Consider the following 14,800-nt stretch of genomic DNA (forward strand, 5'->3'; position numbering starts at 1 on the left):
CCTTTCCTCATTGACTTCTCTTCAACATGTGTCTTCTCTTGAGTGTGGTGGTGGATCTAAACTCGATCGTAGAAGCTTCTCTCTCTTTCTCTTACATTTTGTTTCCACCAACCATCTTGGTCCAGTTCCATACTTTTCTCATATTGTTAGCTTCAACCTCTTTCAATTGTGATACTCCGGCTAGCTAGTTAGTTTTTTGTGACTTATTTCTCCGTTGTTCAATATGTTTTTGTAGCTATGGATATAATTTTTGGGGTAACCGGCTAGTGATCTTTCATTGACAATTGCTTCTAAAGTTGCAAGTAGGTGAGGGGGATAATTTTATTAGTTGTTGCCGGATTCAGTTTCGAGTCTAAGTTCTTTGTGCGATAGAGTTTTGTGGTTTTTGGACTTTTTTTATTTGGGCCTTGGACTCCTTTCATGTAATACTTTAGGGTAATTTACGATTTAGTCCCTGGATATTACCATTATTAACAAGTCAGTCCCTGTATTTTTAGAAACCTATTAAAACGTCCTTATGTTTTCTCTCCGTCAACGAAATAGTCCTTCTGTCTATTTTTGCCGTTAAAAATATAATAAAAGACTATATTACCCCCCATTATTTTTCTCCTTCTCCTCCTCCTTCCTTTTCTTCTTCATCAATTCTTTTTCTGCTTCTTCTTCTTCTGCTTCTTCTCCTTCTTCTTCTGCTTCTTCTCCTTCTTCTTCTTTTGCTTCTTTTTCTTCTTTCTCTTCTTCTTCTTCATCTCATTCTTCTTCTTCTTCTTTTTCTTCTTTCTCTTCTTCTTCTTCTTCTTCTTCTTCTTCTTCTTCTTCTTCTTCTTCTTCTTCTTCTTCTTCTTCTTCTTCTTCTTCTTCTCCTTCTTCTTCTTCTTCTTCTTCTTCTTCTCCTCCTCCTCCTCCTCCTCCTCCTTCTTCTTCTTCTTCTTCTTCTTCTTCTTCTTCTTCTTCTTCTTCTTCTTCTTCTTTTTCGGAGGAGGAGGAGGAGGAGGACGAAAGAAAAGACAGGGACGATTTCGTTGACAAAAAGAAACGATAAGGACGTTTTAATAGATCTGAGAAAAGATAGGGACTATTTAGTTGACATAAAAAAATGATAAGGACGTTTTAATAGATATGAAAAAAGATAAAAATATTTTAATAGATTTTTAAAAATGTAAGGACTAACTTGTTAATAATTGTAATATACAAGGACTAAATAAATGGTTTTATTTAAGGGTAAAATTGGATTTTAAAAATTTTCTCTCTCCTCCTTTATCTAATTTTAACGGAAAATAGGACAGAAGAACTATTTCGTTGACGGAGAGAAAACATAAGGACGTTTTAATAGGTTTCTAAAAATACAGGGACTGACTTGTTAATAATGGTAATACCCAGACACTAAATCGTAAATTACCCAATACTTTATTATGGGTCTTGAGTATCTTGATTGTATTCTTTAAAGCCTAATGGCTGAAATTTTTTATGGAAAAAAGAAAAAGAAAAAAACAAAAACCAAAAACCGTGTAAATTTTCTAATAACTAAATAATCTCATAACGATTGTTTCTGTCAATTGACCTGCCCTGCCTTCAAAAAAATTATTTCTTTAAACAACCAGCCCAGATTCTCACATGAATCCAAATACAACCAATCCATCTCCGCATTCCACTTCATTTCCATAATATTCAACTCTTGAAGATAACCCATCAATCATTTTCCTCTCTCCCACTCATACATGCATATTTTTTCCACACCCACCGTCGCCGTAAGCTGAGATTATCATCTCGTTACCAGAGAAGGCTCTGAACCTTAAAATGGAGAGAAATCAAGAAGAAAATAATCATGTGGAAGAGATTTCGACTTCCAAAGACGGTTCAATTTGTGGGTATGAGTCTCTTCATCATCTCCTCAGTGCCAACCTCAAGCCTCATCTTTTTAAGGTAACCTCATCTTGTTTCCTTGAACTGCAAATTCTGATGGGTGTGTCGCTGATTAATCTAATATGTGTTGTTCTGTCTCCTGGATATAAATAGATCCAATGGGTTTTTTTCAATTTAATCCTTTTCAGTTAGAAACTTAAAATGATTCATATAAATCTGCTGTTCTTATTTCTTTAATCAACTTAAAGCACTAGATGATTATGATTATTAAATTTAGCATAACTATGATGAATAATTTTTTCAGGAAGTCAGCAGGTTGCTTCTAGGGTTCAATTGTGGAAGGGCACTTGAATATGTCACCCTTCCAGAGTATGCAAAAGATCTCTCTTCGAAACATGATTTTGACCTCCAGGTATTGGCTCGTCCTCTCTATGTGCTATAGTAGTTCAGTATTAGATTAGTCTCTTTCTTTTTTTGGTATTTGAAGAATATGCTTCACTGTTATTTACTGCTCAAACATATGATTTGGTTATTGGTATTCAGAATTCTTGTGATACAATAAATTTTATGTCACTTGTGGAAGTCTTAATGTAATATTTTCTGTAAACTGGTTTAGGAACTGATTAAAAACAAAAAATGGTAATTCTGAAAAGTGATAGAACTCTAATTTGATATGCTATAGAATTAGATAATAGGATTTTAGGCCTAATAAGTTGAAAGTGTATGCTAGCTTACATGGTTCTGAAATGGACCTTCTGCTAATACTATCCGTAGTAGATTGTGCTATTTATATACTCATCCTTTTGCACATCATAAAGTTTCAACAAAGTTTATTTAATGTCTCAGGAATGTTTAACTATGTAATATGTATTAACTGAGTAGAAGTTTGTAACATTTAGTGTGATTGTCTTGCGACATGAGGATTTGCTTTTTGTTTTGGTTGTCGTATTAATAATAATATCTCATAATTATTTTTTCTGTATTTCATTGCTTATGTGAACAAGCATTTTGCTTCTTTTTCTAGGATAGAATCCTTAATCAATGCTATGCTATTTAGTGTTCTAAAGTATTAATCTTTATATCATTCAGGCTTTTTGCTTTGATGCTGACAAAGAGATATTAAGAGAACCTCGGAAAGTTAGGGTGGGTCTTATTCAAAACTCCATAGCTCTTCCAACAACTGCCCCTTTTTCAGATCAAAAGAGGGCCATTTTCCAGAAATTGAGGCCGATGATTGATGCTGCCGGTTCTTCAGGAGTGAACATTTTATGTTTGCAAGTAAGTTGGGAGATGATATTGAACTAATTCATTTATTGATTTTCCACTTAGTCTAAGGGTCTGGAGTGATTTTTCGCATAATATTAATTCTAGGAAGCATGGATGATGCCATTTGCTTTCTGTACTCGAGAGAAGAGGTGGTGTGAATTTGCAGAACCTGTAGATGGGGAGTCAACACAATTACTTCAGGAATATGCGCGAAAATACAACATGGTCATCATCAGTCCAATTCTTGAAAGAGATGTGAATCATGGAGAGACTCTTTGGAACACTGCTATTATAATTGGAAATCATGGGAACATAATTGGCAAGCATCGGAAGGTAAATGCAAGTATACTTATGTCTATCATCCATTACTTCTGGAGTAGTTTGTTCAGCACGTTAATTGAAATTGCATTTGGCAGAACCATATACCTAGAGTTGGTGACTTCAATGAGAGCACATATTATATGGAAGGAAATACTGGACATCCTGTGTTCGAGACTGCCTACGGAAAGATTTCTGTTAATATATGCTATGGGAGGCACCATCCATTGAATTGGTTAGCATTTGGCTTGAATGGTGCTGAGATTGTTTTCAATCCATCTGCCACTGTTGGTGAACTCAGTGAACCAATGTGGCCCATTGAGGTTATGTTCTATCCATTTGCTTCCTCTCTTGCTTTAACTTCTGTGTGATTCTTTTGGCCTGTTCTTTCAATGTACTTTGATATTCCCATGTTAGGTAATAGGAAAAGTTAGCATCATGAAGTCTTTGCATAGGGATTAAAATTCTGAAAGATGATTCACCTGTGAGGATTCTCATGCAATAAATAGCATGAGTTATTTACTATTTAGTTTATACACTAATGGATTACATGTAGTTAACCATTTGCCATGGTTTTACAGGCTCGTAATGCTGCAATAGCCAATAGTTACTTCGTTGGATCTATCAATCGCGTTGGGACTGAGAATTTTCCGAATCCATTCACTTCCGGTGACGGGAAGCCACAGCATGCAGATTTCGGGCATTTCTATGGATCGAGTCATTTTTCAGCACCAGATGCTTCTTGCACGCCCTGTCTTTCTCGTTACAAAGATGGATTGTTGATCTCAGACATGGACCTAAACCTGTGCAGACAGCTGAAAGACAAGTGGGGATTTCGAATGACTGCCCGGTATGAGTTGTATGCTGATTTGCTTGCTAATTATTTGAAACCAGACTTTGAACCCCAGATCGTCTCTGATCCATTGTTGCGCAAAAAGTCTTCATAAGTTCCAGGTACTATGCAAACTTGTAACAGTATCTCAAATCAACTTTCAAAATAAGTTGTGTGTGTGTTCATGTTTGTAAATATTTAAACATTATTTTTCTGTCATTGGACTAAGGGATGAATGATCGGAAAACATTACTTTTAGTCAATGGTCAGCGATCAAAGGTTGTTCATCAATGGTCATAACCGTGAAGTGTTAACAATTGATAACTTTAAGCTCTGTTATGTGTTTCATTTCACACTGTAATTTAATGAAAAATTCATGTTTCTAAGAGTGAAAACGCATATGCACATGTATTTTAGAGTTGATCTGAGCTTGAGAAGCAAAATTTGGTTTAAATTGAAAAATTGAATCCGACTTTTCTAATTTAATTTTTTTAATTCAGTTTTTCGATCAAATCAATTTTGTTCGATTTAATCTTTATTTTGCCTAAATAGGGTCTATATAGATCTGTAGTATAAATGAACAGATCTGTAGTATAAATGAACAGATTAAGTTTTATGTAAGTTTTATATATATTTATATTTTGCGTGTATATAGACTTGATCTATGTAAAATTTTCTTTCCATTGAGAAGGGTTAAAAGTATCTCAAATCATCTCCCAACTCAATTCCTGATCTATGTAAAAGAATTTATAAGGCCAACTTAAGCCCATGTTGTATCATTTGTAGCTAAAAGTTAAGTCCTGCCCATTTCGCTTACTAAAGACCGAAACAGCAGTACATCATTTCCCAACTCAATTCTTTTTTTTTTTTAAGGGAAAATGGAGATTTGCATTGAAACAGTCTTAGAAAAGTTATAATTACAGGGTAAAAACCACAAATTACATATCAAGTCTACAGTCCAATTCAAAAAAAATTGTTCAACTCATAAATTACCGATCCAGCTAGAATCCAATAAACCAAAACAACACCATATCAAGAATAAGGGAATCCACGTTATTAGCATCGAACCGACTATTTTTTTTATCTGGCATGTAACATTCTGAACAAAATTAGAGAAGGCAAAGCCAGATCAGAAGAAGCAAAAATGCATATAATCACAGAGTCGGAAATGACCAACATGCAAACAGAAGAACAAGGAGAATAAAACCAACGCAGTCGGTCATCGCAAAATCAGGACCACATACTTTGAAGAACAGCCGTACGACACCCAAAAAATGAAACCAGAGGCTACCATGTCCATGAACGAGAGATATCATAATCGTGAATCGGCCAATGGCATTTCTAGTCTATTATAGCTATTCAGCCACCTATTGTAGGCAAACATAGGTCTTCCGGTGCCGATTACCATTTATCTTGAATTTTTCTATATTTCCGCCCAAGCCAGAGATCAAAACCATTCAAAAAAAACCGCAACAAAAAAAAATCACATATACAACCACAATGAAAACAAACTAAATATATACCGTTGGTTAAGCCCACTGCCTTAGTATACCGTTGGTTAAGCCCACTGCTACAAGGCAGAAGAATCCGCCGTTAGCTAGCTCTCTTGTTTGGCATGAATAATTTTATAAGAAAAAAATTCAAATAAATTTTTACAAAATATTCATGGAAAATCTCCATAAATAATGAAAAATTTTCAAGTTCAAAAATTTTGAATTATTTTATTTTAAATAAGAATTTAATAAAAAAATTTTTAATTGAATTAAATTTTTATAAAATCTTTGATTTAAGGGTTAGGATGAATTATTCTAAGTTTGATAATTCATTTTATATTTTTAGAATTACTTTAAAGTGTTCTCAAATTTTATTTATAATTGTTAAAAGGTGGTTTGATCTAAAATTAAATCCATTTCCATGAGTCAATGTCTTTTAAACTAGTCATAGGAGAGACTTTTTTTTTTTTAAATCATGCTTAAAAATTTAATCAATTATGCAAATAGGATCAATTATTCAATTTACAAGTTAATAAATCATTGGACATTGATAAGCCGGATACCGAGAAATGCCAGAGGGTTGGATCAATCGAACCAACATGGATCCATAAGAGAGGATTAGGGAAATCACTCCAAGGGTCTAGGCTCCTAAAGAGGTTTGATCATTAACCGAAGGGCCAATGCCTATTAAGGGGTCCAGTGATAGCAATGGGAGCTAGGTGTGAGCACTATTCGATTCAAATCGAAAAAATCGATCGAATTAAATTAATTTTAAAATTCAATTTAATTTTTTATTCAATTCGGTTCAGTTCGATTTTTAATTTTAGAAATTTAAATTATTTCGATTCGATTCGATTTTGATCAGAAAAAATAAAAAAAATCAAACCGAACCGATTAATGATAATAATATGTTATTTTTAATAATATAGAGAAATTAAATTATATTAAAATTAAAATATTTTAATTAAATTTTAAAAAACTAAAAATAAAGTGTAAAAAATAAAAAAATTATTAAAAATCGAAATTGATCAAACCGAACCAAATCAGATCGATTCAGTTTGATTTAATTTCTGATCAAAATCGATTCGATTCGATTTTTATAAATACTAAAATTTCAATTTTCAATTTATTCGATTCGATTCAATTTTAAACTGAACCGATCAAATACTCAACCCTAATCAGAACCTTAAGACCTACTCCCAAGTAGATGTTTCAGTATTGCCTCGTAAGACCGACCTAGGCTTCTAACTTTTTTTTGTCAAGAACATATATAATTTTTTATTATTAAAATGGTGATTAAAAACTGGATAGTAAATTTTAAAACTCTCAAATTTACTCAAATACACTTACTATCATATTAAATCTAAGTACTCACATCATTATTTAAACTCATTCAAAATACATTCATTATATATACCATAATTTTATTATAACTATTAATTATAGCAATTTTTATATAAATTTCATGATCAACATCTAACCATTGGATAGGATGATGGGTTGAGCAAAGTTGAGGCATAGATCATGGCTTCTTGTGTGCCTGAAACGACACGTCACTTGCAATTATAGCTCCCCTTTCTTTTGCCATGTAAAGACCAACATGATGCATGAACTCCTGCTAGGAAAAATAATCTACTTAGTTAATATGATATTTAAATATACAATAAATCAAAATACATAAGATCAGAAGAGAAGTGAATTAATTACCTGAGGATGAGGTAAAGCGCCTTTGGTGTTGGTGGCGACATGAAGAGGCACATCAAAGGTGGCGCAGCCACGAGAGTACACCACCACCTTCTCCAGTGGCCTCAGAAATCCAAGGTTTCTAGCCGATAATGTTGAACTCACAAAATCCAGCACACATATATCTGTGCATACCCCCACAACCACCATCTGCACCGCAACAATTAAATTCATTTTCAAATTAAAATATAAATTCAAACTCATGTAATTAAAATATTTACATCCACAGATCTTTCCATGGCGAAAGAAAATAAACACAATCAGTAATCTAAAAAATCTTTTTAAGACATGGAAATCAGCAAAGGAAATTAAACTCCCAACATAAATCATACTCACAGTTTTGATCTGATTGTTCTTCACCCAGTCTACAAAAACATTGGACCCATCATCCTGAATTGAACCCAGAAATCCATCAAAGCAATCTTTGCGTCTGATTGTTACATTTGCTTCTTTTTCTAACCACTGTAGAGCTGCAGATTTTCACAAAATTAAGAAAGCTTACACTTCTGCAGACAAGAATGAATGATTCCATTAACAAGATAAACAGTAGAATACCAGGAACTAAGTTTGATTCATCAGTTCCCGAAATACAGTGAGATGGGTAAGGTTCCTCAGGCTTGTTTGGCTGATGGGTATCAAGAAATGCAAGAATAGGCCAATTCTTGTCACAGAAAACCCTAGCCAAGTTTGCTGATTCATTGATCATTCCTGAAATCTGCCTGTTGGGTTCTCTTGGAGCCTAATAGCCAAAACAAGTGTAAAATTTGTTCTTTCAAGAAGAATTATTACTGTAATTGATAATTACCAGATTTCCAGCACCAACAGTGCAAAATCCATTGATGATGTCCACAAGAACAAGGCCAATCACACCATCTTCAGGCAAAACCACAGCTTCCAGCTCAAGAGGAAGCTCATTTTTCAGAAGATCAACTGTTTGAGACACCATTTTTCAATCACCCAATTTTCTTCACAGTATAAAAGACATTTTCCATTAATATAGAACTTGTGGCCCTGTGGGAGGATAGCATTTGGGCCTCCATCTGTCAAAAGCTCATACTTCAGATATTATATTTCCAAGCTTAATTTCCTTCGGCAGTAGAACAGTCAAAAAGATAAAGCACATGCATATCCATCCATCTAGAGCCTTTGACAATTTAGTTTTTTTAATTTTAATAATTTATAATAATTTAATTTTATTATTTTAATATTATAATAATTTAATTTTTTTAATTTAAATTAAATTTTTAATTAATTATTAACTAATAAAACACATGCATATCTTCAATTATTAATATTTTATTGAAGAATTATATTTAGATGATATAGGTGTCAGGATTTGCTTATGACCTCAAAATACAAACTATAGCCCAAGGAAAAATAATTTGGCTAAAATAGGTTTTTAAGGCTGAAAAAATATTCTAAAAAAAAATTCATCTAGTAAAAAATCTCAAAAATCTAACTTGAGTTGATATTACACAATAATCATTTAATAAAATCCAACTTGATACCCATAGTATTCTGCAGACTCCGCCAAAATTTAGAAGTGAACTGAGGTCCCCTATCTGACACTATTGAAACGGGAGTCCCATACAACCTGACCACTTCATCAACAAACACCTGCGCCAATTTATCCACAGAATAGCCAATCCTGACAGGGATGAAGTGAGCAGATTTGGTCAGTCTGTCCACAATCAACCATATGGAGTCCAATCTGTTGGACATTGCCGGTAACCCCACCACAAAATCCATAGCTATATTCTCTCATTTCCACTCTGGAATCGGCAGTGGGTTAAGCATTCCAACCGGTTTCTGATGTTCCAGCTTCACCCTCTGACATACTTCGTGGGCGGACACGAACTGTGCCACTTCTCTCTTTATAGCTGGCCATCAATAAACTCTCTTCAGATCTTGATACATCTTGGTGGCTCCAGGGTGAACACTGTATCTGGCATTATGAGCTTCCCTCATAATGTCACCCTTTAATCTCACGTCATCTGGTACACATAACCTACTCTCATAGCGGAGGATCCCCTTGTTGTCGAATCTGAACTCTTCATTTTTGCCTGACTGAACAGTCCTGGTAATTTTCACTAACTCTGGGTCCTCATGCTGTTTCTGAGCCATGTGCTCCAGAAACACGGGTGTCACTCTCATCTGGGCTATCAAAGCACCTGTACCAGACAACTCCAACTGCAGCCCTTCATCAATGAGCTTGTAGAACTCCCTCACAACTGGTCTTCTCTCTGCTGTAATATGGGATAGACTGCCAAGTGACTTCCGGCTTAGGGCATCTGCCACAATATTTGCCTTACCCGGATGGTACTGAATTTTGCAATCATAGTCACTAAGCAGTTCTACCCATCTCTTCTGCCTTAGGTTCAACTCTCTCTGACTCAAGATGTACTACAAGCTTTTATGATCTGTGAAGATCTCACATTTGACCCCACAAAGGTAATGCCTCCACATCTTAAGTGCAAAGATCACAGCTGTCATCTCCAGGTCATGTGTAGGGTAATTCAACTCATGCTTCTTCAGCTGCCTAGAAGCATAAGCAATTACCCTCTCGTTTTTCATTAACACACAATCTAGTCCCACACGGGACGCATCACAAAACACTGTGAAGCCTTCATTACTGGTAGGCAGAGCCAACACCGGTGCTGACGTTAACCTTTTCTTCAGCTCTTCAAAGCTTTCCTCGCACTGATCAGTCCACACAAACCTCTGGTTCTTCTTGGTTAATCTGGTCATAGGAGCGGTAATCTTAGAGAAGTCCTGAACGAACCTCCTGTAGTAACCTGCCAAACCTAGAAAGCTCTTAATCTCTATAATTGTAGTGGGTCTAGGCCAGTTAGCTACAGCTTCCACATTCTTGGGGTCCACTTCAATTCCGTTCTCTAATACAACATGTCCCAAGAATGATATGCTCCTTAACCAGAACTCACACTTGGAGAACTTGGCATACAAGCCGTGCTCCCTCAGGGTCTGCAAAACTATCCTCAGATGATGGGCATGCTCCTCTGCATTTCTGGAATATACTAAGATACCGTCAATGAAGACAATAACAAAGTGATCCAGATACTGGCTAAATACTCTGTTCATGAGGTCCATGAATGCTGCAGGGGGATTGGTCAGCCCAAACGGCATTACTAGGAACTCATAATGCCTATATCTAGTCCTGAATGCCGTCTTTGGCACATTTTCTTCTCTTATTCTCAGCTGGTGGTACCCGGATCTCAGATCTATCTTGGAGAAACAACCTGCTCCTGCTAGCTGGTCGAATAGATCGTCGATCCTAGGTAACGGATATTTATTCTTGGTAGTGACTTTGTTCAACTGCCTGTAGTCGATACAAAGTCTCAAGGATCCATCCTTCTTCTTTACAAACAGCACTGGAGCACCCCAAGGTGAGGTACTCGGTCGGATGAAACCCTTGTCTACCAACTCTTGCAACTGCTCCTTTAGCTCCTTCAACTCTGCTGGTGTCATCCTGTAGGGAGGGATAGAGATTGGTCTGGTTCCAGGCATCAATTCTATTTCAAACTCTATCTCCCTAGCAGGTGGTAGTCCTGGAAGTTCGTCTGGGAAGACATCAGGAAACTCTCTGACCATGGGCACTGAGGCGGGCTCCCTAACCTGACTATCCAGCTCTCTCACATGAGCTAGAAACCCCTGACAACCTCTCCTGAGCAACCTACGAGCCTGTAGGGCTGATATCAGACCTCTAGGCGTACCCCTCCTGTCTCCTCTGAAGACAACCACTGACTCATCCTGATCTTTGAACCTGACTACCTTGTCTCTGCAGTCCAAGGTAGCCCTATGAGCAGATAGCCAATGCATCCCTAGAATGACATCAAAATCTGTCAAGTCCAGAACCACAAGGTCGGCTGAAAGGCATCTACTCTCCATAAACACTGGACTATACCGGCAGACTGACTCTACCACTGATGGATCACACTTGGGTCCACTGACCCAGAGAGGACACTCTAACCCAGAGACTATCAATCCCAACCTCTCTACGGCTCTCGGAGCAATAAAAGAATGAGAAGCACCAGGGTCCATTAGAGCATGCACATCTGAACAACCAATGATGAGATTACCTGACACCACGGTGTTGGATATGTTTGCCTCCTGCTGTGTCATAGTGAAGATCCGAGCTGGAGCTGATGGACTTTCACCCTGGGAACCTGCTGAAGAAGAGGCTGCCCCTCTCCCTCGGCCTCTGCCAATGCCCTGAGTCATGGCTGGTGCTGCTGGCTGAGCCACACTGCCAGAAGCTGTCTGCTGGGACTATGCCATGAAAGGTGCCCTAGGACACTCCCGAGCCATGTGTCCCTCCTACCCACATCTGAAGCAGGCTGTGGTCCCAAACCGACACACTCCCTTGTGTAGCTTACCACACCTCAAACACTCTGCACCATCTGAACCTGAGCTCGAGCCACCACTGAGTCCCAAACCTGATTTTAACCTGTTCCAGAACTTATTCTTCTTTGGCTTTTTGGTGGTGCTACTCCACCTCTTACTGCCTCAAGCTGCTGTACTCAGAGAAGAGGGATCTAACTTTCCTCTGCCTGGGGTCTTGGAACCCGAAGACTGTGCCACTGACTGCTTAACTGTCCCCTGAATGATGGCACTAGCCTCCATCTTTCGTGCTGCATCCACTATAGTGTGGAAGCTCTCCCTCTCTGCTGCAAGAATTAGGGAGGAATACCTAGAGTGGAGTCTCATGGTATACCTCTTTGCTTTCTTCTGATCCGTATCATAAGTTTGCTCCACAAATGGCAACAGCTCCAAGAACTTATCTGTAAACTCATCCACACTCATCTCTTCAGTCTGCCTTAACTGTTCAAACTCAATTATCTTCAATTCCCTTGAGCTATTAGGGAAAGCCCATCTTGCAAATTCATTAGCAAACTCCTCCCAGGTTAAACTGTCCAATCTTGGGTCCACATAGTTTTTAAACCACTCACGGGCCTTTTTGCATTTAAGTGTGAACCCCGCCATCTGAATGGCTCTACAATCATCTGCCCCTAACTCATCTATAATCATTTTAACTGTCTTCAAGTACTCAAATGGATCATCTCCCGTCTTGAACTTGGGAGCATCCAGCTTCAAGTAGTCAGTCATCTTAACTCTGCTCCCTCTAGATGAGCTAGGCTTAGGTACTTGGACTTCAGGAGCTACAGATTCAGGGGGTGGTGGAGGAGGTGCAACATTCCCTTGATTAGGGTTTGCTACATTTGGATAGAAAGGTGAGGGTGGATACATTGGGTATTGGGGGTATGGTGGATAGAAAGGAGGGTAAGGCATGAAAGAGGGATAAGGGTTAAAGTTGGGGTAATCCGATGTACCTCCCATCGAATACCCGGGGCCCTATGGAAAGGGTTGATATTGGGGTGGTTGAGCAAACCCCGAGGCCTGAGTGCCTCCTTGAGATTCTCCCATGCCCTCTTCAGACATGCTTACACCCAGACTTCCATCCCTTCTCTGGTCAACATCCATTTCATCCCCCTCAGCTGACATTCCTCCCTGAACTGCTCCCCTTCTGCTTGCATCAAAAGACCTTCTAGGGTCCCTTGACACTCTCTCCCTGCTAGATCTGTAGGACATTGCCCTTGGCAATGCAGGGGGACGGGCATCCATGCCCTCATTTTCTGGTGGGACTCCAGTCAATCGTGCAAATCGACGAGTGCCTCGCATTCTGTTTACTGAAAAACAACACACATCACATAAAACATTAGCATCATATGGTTCATGTGGAAACACATAAACCCGCATCACATACATCACATATCATTAATGCACATGCATAAAATCATGGCATTTCACATCATCATTTAAGACAGGACTCTACATCCTATCCTAGTGGACATGACTTTCCTAATGTGCTTGCCCTTCTAGAACATCTAAGAGCCCGACACTCTCTAGGTCCGACCATATAAACCTAGGACTCTGATACCAATCTGTAACGACCCGAAATCGGATCGCTACCGGCGCTAGGATCCAGATCGACTTAAGGTCGCCGGGACCCATAGCAAGCCTAGCATACAACCTGTCATACCAAATAAATCCCATACATGATCATACATTTTCATAAAAATTTCAAACTTTCCATCTACCAAGCTTGACCTGTGCATGCACTAATACTGAATACATAAAAGCCCCACACTAGAGCCCTCATTAAATGCTCTAGCTGGGTCAACATTACATATATCAAGCTTGGTTTACATCATATTAATATTACATAAAAATCACGTATCAAAAGGGATTAACCATAAACTCTAGGGTCAAGCACAATACTAATCCTCAATACAATTCTATACAATACATTACATTACATTATCTTTCATGTCCACAACTAACTATTGCATACACTATGCCTTTACTCTTGCTGACCTCCTGGTCTATCCCGAACCTGCAAGCCTGGGGGGTTAAGGGAAAGGGGTGAGCTACTAGAGCCCAGTGAGCAGAATAGTAAAACAATATATTAAAACACATGCTTTCATGGAATGCATCACATCATAAACAATTCACATCAAGGATGGACTTGTCACCAATAGCCCTCTACACATTCCAATGGTGCCAGGGGCATAGAATGGGCCTCACTGGACTTTCTCTTAACATAACATAACATAACTCGAGAGGAGAGGCGATCCAAACTTGGAGTTGTGGAGGAAATGGCTCCGGGGTCTCCAAGTTTCCAAACTTCGATCTTTGCTAAAAAATCTTTAAAACTAAGTTAAAACTCATCAAAAACATGAATGATTTAAAAGGAGACATCAAAACTGACCATAGAAGGGCATGGACTCACCTTTGCCCGAAAATGGGGAAGAAAACTCGCCCATTTTCGGACATAGAGCCTTTTATAGGTGGCTGGCCAGACCACCTTCGGGGGCCAAAGGTGGTCCCTAAACTGCACCATGTTCGGCGGCCGAACCTGGCTTTCCTTCCTTGGTACTTTTCTTTCAAAAACTCAATTTCTTTCTTACTTAAAACCTTAAAACACATGAAAACATTTTATAAAAATATGATTTTACCCTTCTAGAGGTTTTCGACATCCGAGAATCCACCGGAAAATAGAAATTCCGATGCCGGGGTCTAGCCAGGTATTACACAAGAGTTCAACTTGGGCAGCAAGTAAGGACCTAGGGCAACACTTTTAACTATAAAAAGACACATAAGGAGCCTCCCCATGCTTTTTCTACTCTCCCTTGGACACACATACGGGATTACAAGTGGCACCATCTCTTTTTCGTCCTTTCTTTATTTTCTTGTTTTGTTTCAACCATGA

At 38.1% G+C, this 14,800-nt stretch overlaps 2 protein-coding genes across 3 annotated transcripts; one reads left to right on the forward strand and one right to left on the reverse strand.

Moving 5' to 3' along the window:
* The first annotated feature begins 1,519 nt into the window (after window positions 1-1,519).
* LOC110619656 (beta-ureidopropionase) lies at window positions 1,520-4,567 on the forward strand. The gene is made up of 6 exons (XM_021763184.2): window positions 1,520-1,920; window positions 2,165-2,272; window positions 2,950-3,138; window positions 3,232-3,459; window positions 3,543-3,767; window positions 4,026-4,567. Exons 1-6 carry the CDS (start codon window positions 1,795-1,797, stop codon window positions 4,389-4,391), a joined length of 1,242 nt encoding a protein of 413 aa, XP_021618876.1. The 5' UTR covers window positions 1,520-1,794; the 3' UTR covers window positions 4,392-4,567.
* A 147-nt stretch (window positions 4,568-4,714) lies between these two features.
* LOC110618802 (nicotinamidase 1) lies at window positions 4,715-8,532 on the reverse strand. Of its 2 annotated transcripts, XM_043958548.1 has the most exons (6): window positions 8,318-8,532; window positions 8,068-8,251; window positions 7,849-7,982; window positions 7,477-7,662; window positions 7,251-7,384; window positions 4,715-5,375 (listed from the first exon to the last, which is right to left on the reverse strand). In XM_043958548.1, exons 1-5 carry the CDS (start codon window positions 8,456-8,458, stop codon window positions 7,292-7,294), a joined length of 738 nt encoding a protein of 245 aa, XP_043814483.1. In that variant the 5' UTR covers window positions 8,459-8,532; the 3' UTR covers window positions 4,715-5,375; window positions 7,251-7,291. The 2 variants fall into 2 exon arrangements, with proteins under 2 accessions (XP_043814483.1, XP_021617737.1); XM_021762045.2 differs by lacking the exon at window positions 4,715-5,375 and having other exon boundaries at window positions 7,101-7,384; window positions 8,318-8,531.
* Between the last annotated feature and the right edge of the window lie 6,268 nt (window positions 8,533-14,800).

The sequence above is a fragment of the Manihot esculenta genome, chromosome 7, assembly GCF_001659605.2.
Source record: "Manihot esculenta cultivar AM560-2 chromosome 7, M.esculenta_v8, whole genome shotgun sequence".
Taxonomy (NCBI): Eukaryota; Viridiplantae; Streptophyta; class Magnoliopsida; order Malpighiales; family Euphorbiaceae; genus Manihot; species Manihot esculenta.

Bases quoted from the DNA above. Each gene is read 5' to 3' on its own strand.
- LOC110619656 (XM_021763184.2), top strand. From the start codon at position 1,795: ATGGAGAGAAATCAAGAAGAAAATAATCATGTGGAAGAGATTTCGACT. The intron at 1,921-2,164 runs GTAACCTCATCT...TAATTTTTTCAG, and splicing joins TCAAGCCTCATCTTTTTAAG to GAAGTCAGCAGGTTGCTTCT. The intron at 3,768-4,025 runs GTTATGTTCTAT...ATGGTTTTACAG, and splicing joins AACCAATGTGGCCCATTGAG to GCTCGTAATGCTGCAATAGC.
- LOC110618802 (XM_043958548.1), bottom strand. From the start codon at position 8,458: ATGGTGTCTCAAACAGTTGATCTTCTGAAAAATGAGCTTCCTCTTGAG. The intron at 8,252-8,317 runs GTAATTATCAAT...TTTGGCTATTAG, and splicing joins CTGTTGGTGCTGGAAATCTG to GCTCCAAGAGAACCCAACAG. The intron at 7,663-7,848 runs GTGAGTATGATT...GTTGCGGTGCAG, and splicing joins AGAACAATCAGATCAAAACT to ATGGTGGTTGTGGGGGTATG.